Raw genomic sequence first — 12,271 nt, 5'->3', positions numbered from 1 at the left:
GTTTTTTGAACATTTCACATGTATCTTTCAAAGACACAAAATAATTTATTGTATAACTATGTAAACATTGTCTCTTTGACTTACTTAACTTTGACCAGGGAAAGCTGCACTTGCATGAGAGCGCCCTCTATTGGTGGAAAACACTGAAAACGGTCAAGCCCTGGATTTAATGAGTTCATTAATTCAAGTAAACAAGATATGTACTTCCATCAAATTTATTTAGTGTAAACATATCTGCCATATTTCAAGTGAACAATAAGAAATGTGCATTCTTGAAAATGAAATGATTCAGCAGCTTATTCAGTCTGGAATCTGGATAGGATAACTTGCACCCACCTCTAGTGGCGGTGTGATTGAATAATAGTCTGGTCAGTTTAGGCAAAATGGCTGCAAAAAATGATTAACATTTGAGCCAATGTTTTTCTGTTCATTTAGGGCCTAATAAACAAAAAAATGCAAGGAGCCCAAAAAATTAGCTAGGCGAAGTCCCTGAAACGGCCACGCCCAGTTTTTAGACCTGGAATTTTGTATCTCGGCTCGTGAAAGTCGCAGAGAGCTGATCTTGGGCTCAAAAGATGCGGAAACACCACATTTATATTAGTGTTATTAACAAACATATACTCTAAAACCATTATTTTTTCAGTTATTTGTGAAAAACTCGTTTTCACATGATGCATGGTGGTATTATCACTAGAAATGTAATTCCGCCTCTGACCACAATGGCAAATTGGCACTGTTTGTATTTCAACTAATTGAATCCACATGATGATGCATAAGTGCATATGTTTCTGTAAAGCTAGCATACATGCTGAAAACATTTGCCAAAATATGATATTCATGTGTATTCTGGCCTTCAGTGAGTTTGTTCCTGACCTTGTAGATGGATGGTAAGAGACTGTTATTTTATCTCTGAAGGTTTACCTCATAGTAACATTACCTCCACCTTAGCTCATATTCATAACCTTTTTTTCTGTGCAGTGGTTAGTTAGTGGGGTTACCAAGGTGTTTGTTTAACTTGTGTAAAAACAGAAAAAAATAGCGTTCTGATTTTCCCTGATCAGATGATCTCTGGTCCAAGCAATGGAACTGGTTAACAAGACTTTGTGCATTGTCTGCAAGGTTAGTTTTAATGCTTATTCCTTAATAAGTGTAATTTAAAGGAAAGCAGTGAGTACAATATTTTGCTTTTCATTCTTAAATGCATGTCAGGAACCTGGAGGAAGAGACATAACTGCCGTCACGGCTCCTAAGCTGATTGACCAACTGAAACGGTTTGAGGATAATGGACTGATAATCAATGATGTGGATCTCAATTTTTCACAAAGACTGTCAAGTGTCAACGCAGCAACTCTACAGGATGGTTATAAAATCCACAAGACGTGCTATGATCGCTATAATAACAGTCATTTCAATCGTGCGATGGATCGTAAACACAAAAGAGAACTGGATCTTGCTGATCAGGAGATTGTTGGAGCAAACACTAGAGCAAAAGCTGGGCCTAGTCTTGCGTTTGGAGCTGAATTGTGCTTCTATTGTGATGGGCCAGCCATTGAGAACCATCGCAGGAAGGACAAATCAGAGCCCTTGTATGCTGCTGCAGGAAAAGGGAAGTCAACAAAGCATGTGAGGGATTTCACAGACAATCTAGAGATGATGGCCAAAGTTCTGAATGATGGCAGAATCCTAAGATTACTCGAAACTGATGTTAGATCACGGGAGCTGTTCTACCACAACAAATGCCACACAAGATACTGTAACAGGTAAGCTAGCAGAACAAAGTTTTAAGTTCAATTCAAGAGTTCACCTATAGGTTGACCATATTTTTAATAATTGATAATTTCTTCCTTATTAGATACAGAGAAAGGATAAAGCAAGAAAGAATTTCATCACAGAACTCGCCAGACATGATCCACTACGCTGAGTATATTGCCATGGAAGCAGTAAAGAACTTCATTGATGACAGTTCAGATAATGTTTTTGATCTTCACGAACTTGAGAATATTTATCTGCAGAAAGTTGAAGATTTGGGCATCGACCGGCCCAAATCTCACTCGACACGATTTGCTGACAAATTGTCAAACAGCCGCCTTGACATAAATGTAGTGCAGAAAGAGCCAGGGGCGCATTACAGAGTTATTAGGAAGGGTAGTTTGGACAATGTAATCAGTGAGAGCGAGTTTTTGGATTCACTTTGCAAAGTCACAAAGGCTGTTCGGGATGAAATCATAAGGAACCGGAGAGACAGTCAAGGCACACGGCTTTCTGACTTGTCTACAGAAGGATTACGGACAAATAACAATCTCAAACTAAAGATGCTTATATCACTACTTTGTGATGGAACAGCGAGATATCAAGACCTTCCGATGCACCTTGAACAAATGTGCCAGACCGTAAGCTTCAACACCAGGATCAGACCAAAAAACAACAAAGATTCACAGCAATCACAATCTGTCATCCGAAAGAGGCACGGATTGGTGGAAGAGCCTGTCAATGGATATCTGACACTGAAGCTCTATTCAATGAACAGAAACAAAAACTTGTTACAGACAACATTTGAGCTAGGCCTGACACATTCATACTCGGCTACTCTTGTCTGCATTGACGAAATCTCCCTGTCAATGAAAGACCTCTTCCTCAGATCACAGGGAAAGCTGCTACCTCATGCCCTGAAACAAGGTGTATTCACAACATTCACTGATGACAACATCAATGAACAAAGTTCATCTCCTACAGCAACAAAGAACTGCAACGCTACTGCAATGAGTTGCCTGCAGTTTCCCCAGGAACCAGGGGAAGGCATGTCAAGAGAGAGAAGATCTGCTAGGGACATTGACCCTAATGCACCGAGCTTGGAAACCGTATTGGAGGAATACCTGAGCGTAGTGGAGCAGAAGGTCTTGAAGGAGTCCCATCACCCTGTACAGACTGTCAATGTTGAGGAATTTGATGCAGAGCTTGGAATTGTGTTTCAGAAAAGCATGGGAGAGGAGGAAGATTTTTTGATGACTGCTATGAAGAATATTGGATCTGATGTATTACAGCCTGTAACTTGGACCTCACACCATGCTTCAAAGGAGCGTGACAGGACAGATGTCCCCAAAACAATCAACTGCATCATGCCAGTGATTGACCATGCTAGCAACACCGAACAGCTTCAGCTCCATGTCATGAGAATAGCAATATCATACACAGGATATCTTAACCCAGGCCAGGTTGCAGTGGGTGGATCTGATCAGCCCCTTTATGCCATCAAGAAGATGATACAGTGGGCCATGGGGGAAGAGTTTTCTCATTCATACTTCGCTTTCATGGGTGGGCTGCATCTTGAGAAGGTTTCTCTGGTCTGTGTCGGCCAGTTGATAAAAGGAACTGGCTTGGATACCATCTTAACTTCAGCTAATCTGAACATCACTGGTCTGACAACTGCCGTATGTGATGTGAATTCCATAAAGAAGGCTAGATACTGCATTCAAATCCTGGCTGTGGTCCTGGCCAAGAAGAGAGACGAGGCATTCCAGGAAAAACATCTAGAGGACAACAGTTTGATTTGGAGCAATTGGGTGGCCAATGAAAACAGCCCCATGTTTCACTACTGGACCAATGTCCTTGAAGCAATCAAGAAAGTTCTCATCTTCATCAGATCCTTCCGGGAGGCCAACTTTATCATGATGATCAGTGCACTTGAGCAGCTCATTCCTCTTTTCTTTGCACTTGATCATACACACTATGCCAGATGGGCATCAGTGTTTCTTCAGGATCTCAAAGAGCTCAAATGGAAACACCCAGAGTTGTTCAAGGAATTTCTATCAGGCTCTTTCGCAGTAAACACCAGAGGTAACCCATTTTCGAAGATTGCATGTGATCAAAAGCAGGAGCATAATATAAAGGTCATCAAGTCTGGCACTGGATACGTCGATATTATCAATCGGGAAGATCAGGAATTCTTCAGGAAACTCGAACTTGCCCTACCCGAAATCCAGTGGTACCTCGCCGAGATTGAAGGTCAAGATCTAGCACACGGGCACAAAGAAATGCTGGACTCATTCAAGGAAACATTTTCAAGCCACATACTCAAAGTGTACCAGGGGATCCTTACCAACCCATTCAACCAAGCTCAGTTCATGAGGTTGAACTCATCCATTCCCTTCCCAGATGTCATAACTAAAGATGCCAGCCTTGTTTTTACAGTCGGAAAAACACAGCATGACCAGTTTGTGCAGGAGCGATTTGTATATGCTCAGAAGGATGTCAATGCGAACATCTCACGAAATGCCCTGAAACTTCCAAGTTCAGGTGCAAAAGTTCAGCTTGCTAGCCCTGCAATCAAGCCACCTAAAGGAACCTTTGCAAAGCTGAAGGAGGCCTGCAGATCGAGAGAAGAAGAGACAAGGGGGCTCTTTGGTGGTGAATTCACGGGTAAATCTAGTTGATATAATTTCAAAGTTATTCAATATTCATTTTATAGGTGAATTGATTTAACAGTACTAATTTAATTTGTGTTAAACTATTCATTTCAATTACAGGTTTACCAGAAGCCCTGTCAACAAAGGATGGAGACATTTATCACAGCCAAAAGTCTCAAATCCTGAAGGACATCGGAGTACAAGTTCAATCTACACCCTCAGAGGGACTTGTGATAGATCTATCTGTGCAAGTACGAATCCTGGCAAAGTCTCTCACCAAAGGCATGACATTTCGGGACTTTGTCATCAAGGTGTTGAACAGCATTTCCAAGATTGGTCATGAGAAGGGAGCCAATCGTATTGACATTGTGGCTGACCTCTACCAGACTATGAGCATTAAGACTGCGACTAGGAAGAATCGGGGGTCAGCAGGTAGTTCACAGATGGCCTTCAGCGAGAATGACACCGTGCCCGAATCTAAGCAATTCTTTGAAGCTTTTCTGTCTAATCAAGACAACAAGGTAGCCCTGAACTTAATGTTCTCCAAGATTGCTAAGGAACAGACATGGAACTGGAGCAAGGAATTCTGCATTACCTATGGCAGGAAGATCCTTGCAAACTTTGGCGAAGATTTTGAGATCCAGCTTTATGACCGCATAGAAATGCTTGAGGAGGCTGACAACCGCATCGTTGTCCATGTGATGGACATGCTAAACAAGGGGATCAGGTCAGTTACAGTTCGAACAGTCGACTCTGATGTAGTTGTCATCCTGCTAGGGTTCACTACAAAGTTCCTGTCAGTATGTTGTGACTTGCAACTTATCGTTGACTTTGCCGTTCCGGACAAACGCAAGTTCTACTCAATCACAGAAGCACACAAGAAGCTTGGTGGAGATGTGGCTGATGCCATGCCTGTGTTCCATTCTTTCAGTGGCTGTGATTCTGTGAGTGCCTTCTTTGGCCACTCAAAGAATGCTCAATTCAAAGCCTGGATGAACCACAGTAAGTTGACAGAGCTCACTGCTGCATTGAGAGGACTAAGTTGCTGCCCTGATATCGAGACAGTTAAGAACAGCATGGAAGTTATTGAACCCTGGGTAATGAGCTGGTACAACAAGGCTGGACTGTACGACTGTGTGAGTATAGATGGACTCAGATTCCAGCTGTTCAAGCACTCTGTTAAAGATGAGCTGCGAGACCTGCCCCCAAGTAAGGATGCACTTCTACAGCATCTGTTGAGAGCTGCATTCCAGGCAGGATGGCTGTGGGGGAACAGCCTTCTACAACTCCCTTGTCCCCCGGTTGTTGAATGGGGATGGATTACCGATGGGGAGGAACTCTTCGTCAGGTGGAGCACAATTTCCGCAGGAGACACATTGTCTCGGGTAACAGGGGTGTGTAGCTGCAGAACTAATAAATGCACCTCATGTTGTTGTGCTGGCAGGGGGATGAAATGTCTCATATATTGCAAGTGCCTAAGCAAGTGTTTGAATCCTGTGTGATGGGATGTGTGATATGTTTAAATAAAGTTTTTTGAGGCTTCACATGGTTTGCTCTGTTTCTTAGGTGGTTGTTGGGGTCCTCATCTTCTAACAATGACTCAACTTAAACACTAGTAGGGGCCTATGCCCCATGAGTAGATCTAGAACTTTGGCCCAAACAAACTGCATGGCCTTCATGAGCAGATCTGGCTGAAGTGGCTTGGGTATTGATCAATTCAGTGATAAAAAAAGGGTTTTTCTTGAATATCCCAAAAAGTAAAGGTTTTAGGCCATATGTTTCTTCATAACACTAATATAAATGTGTCATTCCCGCATCTTTTGAGCCCAAAGTCAACTCTGTACGACCTTCAGGAGCTGAGATACAGAATGTTGCGTGCAAAAAGTGGGTGTGGTCGTTTTGGACCCTTCGCCTACCTAAATTTTTGGGCTCCTTGCATTTTTTTCTTTATTGGACCCTAAATAAACAGAAAAACATTGGTTCAAATGTTAATCATAATTTGCAGCCTTGACCCCATTTTTGCCCCAAACTGACCAGACTATAAAGGAGTTCCTGCACTAAACCCTGTGTCCTCTGTCCTGTCGGTCGGCCCCAGTGGCAACGAGTGTGGCAGGGTGGAGGAGCAGCAATCACTCAGGTGATGGGTCACAGGTGTGTCCCATCAACCTCTCCATCTTGCCTGCCTTGATAAGGCGGGGCTGCACAGCAGCAAGGGGCTGCTGTGGGAGAAGGTGCTTGTGCACGTGTGAGAGAGTGTCTCGGAAATAAAGAGTTTCTGCACGAGAACCCTGTGTCCTCTCTATCCTGTCGGTCGGGCCCCCGTAGCACTCGCCCTGCTACAACGAGCTTGCTACAATTCATAATTAATCTCTATTTTAAGATTTAATTCCTCTTTCCACAGGAAAACTAAGGTTTATAGTTTACAACTTGTATCAACTTTTAGAGAGTGACGTGTCTGCTGTTGTCTGTGTTGCTGCACATGTTGTACATAATTATTACCACAGGAAAGCTGAAGCTATAATTATAAATAATTAGTAAATATGAATCAATTTCACCCAAATATTTAGTAAATATGAATCAATTTCACCCAAATATTTAGTAAATATACATCAATTTCACCCAAATAATTGGTAAATACAAATCAATTTCACCCAAATAATTGGTAAATACAAATCAATTTCACTTAGTAAATGTAAATCAATTTGAACTATATTATCAATAAATATAATTCAGTTTCCCACAGATAATTAGTACATTGAATTTACTTTTACTAAGTAAGTATAAGTCAATTTTCCTCATGAAATTGATTGGATTGACTTGATACTTTTGAGCTATAGAACTCATCATTTGGCTTGCCATTAATAAATCCAACACATTATTATTATTGCTTGTATTACCATATGATTGAAATTTGCCAGTGAAACTTACTCAGTTTATTCAATACTTTTTAATCAAAATTGTAGTGAATAAAATCTACTCAATAATATTGCTTGTCACTTTGTCGCCTCATTTTTTTTAAGTAACCATTAGTCACATTTTTTGAGTGTAATAAACTACACTTACTCTTTGTAAGCCGAGTCTTACACCTAATCTCCTAATTTTTATACCTAATAATAAAATGTCAGTGTTGTACATGAGACAACAATATTGACGAATTTATGAATTTCACGCTGTGATCGGCAAAATCGGGATCGGCCGATACTGGTTTTCGAGATCGGTGATCGGCCCTCAAAATCCTGATCGGTGCATCTCTAACAATAACACTGGTATCGGATCAGTATCAGCTCAAAGCCCAGACATCCCTTCAAACCGCGTTTATTTTATTCAGGAGACCTAACTTCTTTCAGTCATTGAGCCGTTCACACCACAGGACTGATCGGCAACGCGACCTCTGGGCGACTCCCACAACCCATCGGGTCCCCAAAACAGTTTTTGTCCACAGGTTTAAGACCTTGACAGACCAAAAACACACAACTTGTTTAACTGTAAATGGATCTAAGAATGAAACGTGGTGCGAGATGTTGGCGCCAAGCTGTTTTTGTGAGAACAAGAAGGAGAAAATATGTTTACGGAAGAGTATCAGGTCCATGCAGGAGAAAAAATATTTGAGAGGGGAAGATTTTTTTTTTATTCTGCACTTCGAGAAAAAAGTCGAAACGTCGAGAAAAAAGTCGAAATGTTGAGATTAATGTTGAAATACAATTTCAAGAATAAAGTCAAAATGTTGTGAATAAAATTGAAATAGAATTTAAAGAATAAAGTAGAAAGTTAAGCTAACTAACTAATTTACATCCTTGGAGTGGAACGTTAAGGGTACGTTTCTGAAGTTATGAGACTGCATATGTGTGATATGTGTTTCAAATCAATATAGTCATCAAATTTTGACTTTTTCTCAACATTTCGACTTTTTTCTCAAAATTGTACTTCAACATTAATCTCGACATTCCGACTTTTTTCTCAAAGTGCATAATGAAAAAAAAAATCTTCCTCCTCTAAAATATTTTTATTTTTCTCCTGCCTGACCCTAATACTCTTCCGTAATACAGGACTGTCTCAGAAAATTCGAATATTGTGATAAAGTCCTTTATTTTCTGTAATGCAAAAATGTCATACATTCTGGATTCATTACAAATCAACTGAAATATTGCAAGCCTTTTATTATTTTAATATTGCTGATCATGGTTTACAGTTTAAGAAAACTCAAATATCCTATCTCAAAAAATTTGAATATTCTGGGAATCTTAATCTTAAACTGTAAGCCATAATAATAAGGTGCTTGAAGATTTTGAAAATGACCCTTGAAAAATGTGTAGGAACCCTGAAGAAAAGCTTAAGAGACATTTGCTGATGTGTAAAATGTATATTATTAAATAGAATAGAACTTTATTAATCCCACAGAGGAGACATTTGCTTGTGCAGTAGCAAACATACAGGACTGTCTCAGAAAATTTGAATATTGATAAAGTTCTTTATTTTCTGTAATGCAATTAAAAAAACAAAAATGTCATACATTCTGGATTCATTACAAATCAACTGAAATATTGCAAGCCTTTTATTATTTTAATATAGCTGATTATGGTTTACAGTTTAAGATTAAGATTCCCAGAATATTCAAATTTTTTGAGATAGGATATTTGAGTTTTCTTAAGCTGTAAACCATGATCAGCAATATTAAAATAATAAAAGGCTTGCAATATTTCAGTTGATTTGTAATGAATCCAGAATGGATGACATTTTTTTTTTTTTTTTTTTTTTTTTTTTTAATTGCATTACAGAAAATACACACAATATTCTAATTTTCTGAGACAGTCCTGTATGTTAAATGTCACCACAGGGGGGATTTTATCGAGGTTGGTGACTTGACTGCTTGGTATAGTCAGCTATGAATCTTCTCCCGCTCGTCTCATTTATCTCATTTATTCCTCTGAGTGTTTTTCTTACCTCTGAGAAGAGGAGGGCGTTAGTTTCTGCTTGCTTTTTGGCGTCACGCTCGTGCTCTTGCTGGTCTTGGTCTGTTTCAGACTGGACTTTCTGTCCCGGAGGTTCAGAGCATCGTCTTTGGACTGGTCCTCTTTAGACCGGTCCTTTCTGGACTGGTCCTCCTTGGACTGGTCGTCTTTGGACTGGTCTTTTCTGGACTTGTCCTCTTTCGACTGGTCCTCTTTCGACTGGCCGCTCTCCTTCTGCAGACGAGTCTGACGGCCCATCTTCATCCGCTCCATGTAAGCCTTGCCCGGCTCCGTCTTCAGCACGTCCGTCAGGACCAGAAGGGGCTTCCTGCTGGGTGACAAGGGGAAACGTTTATTTACGACCTTCCAAACGCAGCGTCTTCCGCTCATCGCGGTGCGTCAGGGTTTTTCTGGCGTTCGGTTTGCTTTTCTTTGCAGATAAAACTTCATGTACAACAGCTGATCAACAGGGAGGGGTGTGTGTCTGCTGCAGATAAGACGCATGCCGCGTCACGATAAGCTCAACATTCTCTCCTAATGCATCACAATACATTTATTTTTATGGACGAAGACAAGAAGCAGGTTCTGAAATCTTGGAAATTTCAGCAGCAGCGGTTCTAACGCAGAGATACGGTGACCTCCGACCCCCGAGCAATAAACTAGAGCAACAGCAGCCGTGAGATTTTAAGAAATAGATTTACAGGACTGTCTCAGAAAATTAGAATATTGTGATAAAGTTCTTCATTTTCAGTAATGCATTTAAAAAAAACAAAAATGTCATACATTCTGGATTCATTACAAATCAACTGAAATATTGCAAGCCTTTTATTATTTTAATATTGCTGATTATGGTTTACAGTTTAAGATTAAGATTCCCAGAATATTCTAATTTTTTGAGATAGGATATTTGAGTTTTCTTAAGCTGTAAGCCATGATCAGCAATATTAAAATAATAAAAGGCTTGCAATATTTCAGTTGATTTGTAATGAATCCAGAATGTATGACATTTTTGCATTACAGAAAATAAAGGACTTTATCACAATATTCAAATTTTCTGAGACAGTCCTGTATTTATTGATACAACTTACTGTAAGTAATTACCCATAATTGTTTACGATCAGTTAAATTTAATCGTTACAATGCATCGTTTGCTGTATAAAAGACGGAGCAACAGAACAAAAACGTCTCAGAGTTAAAACTGTATTAGGACAAAAATATATTTTGATAAAACAAAAAATAAGGCTCATGTAATTTAAATTCAATAAAAACATTTTATTTTTTTTTTTTAAATAAAAACTTAACAACACACACCAGGACTACAGAACTTATTTAACCCAACTGGAGTTTATCATCAAAACACCGCCAGGTCTGCTCAATCTCACAACAACCGTGTAACTTTCAGGTGCGTCAATCAATTAGGTCCCTGTTGCAACAACATCTATCGGCTTAGCAGTTCTGCTGCCACAAACAATAGTTCCTGATCAACATTGACCTCAACAATAACTCCTATTCAGGTATGACAGCAGGTTCACCTTTAAATAGCTAGCCTGATGTTAGTGTTTTTGGGATGTTTTGCTGTTCTTCTGTTTCTCCGATGCTGATGTTTTTTGATGCTTGTATTTTATTTTATGATGTGTTATATCTGATCACAAACCCGACAGATCCCTGATGTGCAAACTTGCCCCAGGTTCTTCCCGCACCCCGAAGATAACAGACTTAACTATGACTTCTCATTTCATTTCTAACCAGTGGGCACTAGTGCCAAATGTTCTGCAGACTAAAGACTTGCACAAAAGCCACACTGGGAGCAATTGTTTAAAAAAAAAAAAGATCTGGTACTCTTATACTCTCCCTTATACAGAACAGTCTTTGTCAACCAACTGGCACCTTTTGATTTCTCAGGTTGCTTAATTTTACTGTACATTTCCTTAGTGGTCTCAGTTTGCTTGTGGGTCAATGACGTGACGCCTATAATTTCTGAAAAACTGATTTTTTTTCAATTAAAAAAAGATAAAGAAATACCAGATATATAGAACTACCTGTCCCACATATGGACTCACTTGAATTTTACAAAAAAATACTAGTTATTTGGGATTTTGTTGTTTTTTTAAGTGTCAAAATGTCATGTGGTGCGACCGTCCGATCATGACTCTTGTTTTGAAAACTTTTTTTTGAAATCACTAATTGTATTTAAATCAATCTTCTTCTATCTGGCATGATTTCCAAAGTATCTTGTAGTCCTGTATAAGATTGAAACACATTTGTATTTATATTTCCATCATAATATACAAACAAAGTTTGACTGATTTTATGAAATATCATGTGGCGCGACCATTAAAAAAAACAACAATTTTTGTATAATACTGAAAACTTGGGGGAAAAAAAGATCAAGATGTTAAGGAAATTTATTTTAATATGAATCATGGTTGCACCACATGACTTTGGCTAGTGCCAATTCATCTTGACAAAAAACTCACTTAATTTAAAATTTGAATATGAATTTATGTGTACACAACATTCTTAAAGTTTGAACTACTGCAATAGATTTTCTTTTTTTTATTATTTTAAAATTGACCTGTTGAAAATCCTTATTCGTCATTGACCCTTGTGTTATACATCACTGGGAACAGTTTTTGTGTCCTTAGGTTTTGTGTCAGGATTAAGCACATTAGTTGGGATGACAAGTGGCACCACAGTTAATCTGGAATTTCCTGATATCTTTGCGGAGGAGCATCCCAGCAGAGAGCTGGGTGTCATTCTCCTTGTTGTTGTGCCCCGCTTCCGTAACACAGATAAAAGTCCTCATATTCATAACTCCCATATTGTGCTACACTGGGTTCAACCTTTTGTTACGTATATTTCGTATATATTTTTTCTTTGTTCTTGGCTTGCTCTACACTTTACAGCAGAATGGTTCTC

At 39.3% G+C, this 12,271-nt stretch overlaps 1 protein-coding gene across 1 annotated transcript in view; it reads right to left on the bottom strand.

The window, feature by feature from the left end:
* senp7 (SUMO specific peptidase 7) overlaps positions 1-12,271 on the bottom strand; it is a 54,284-nt gene that overhangs the window by 32,275 nt on the left and 9,738 nt on the right. Inside the window, exon 5 of the mRNA XM_061722971.1 lies at positions 9,345-9,683. Coding sequence (XP_061578955.1) covers positions 9,345-9,683 — 339 coding nt within the window. The remainder of the gene's footprint in view (positions 1-9,344; positions 9,684-12,271) is intronic.

This window comes from Cololabis saira, chromosome 6 (genome assembly GCF_033807715.1).
Source record: "Cololabis saira isolate AMF1-May2022 chromosome 6, fColSai1.1, whole genome shotgun sequence".
NCBI lineage: Eukaryota > Metazoa > Chordata > Actinopteri > Beloniformes > Belonidae > Cololabis > Cololabis saira.
The sequence above is the reverse complement of the archived record's forward strand: the minus strand, read 5'-3'. Positions and strand labels throughout refer to the sequence as shown.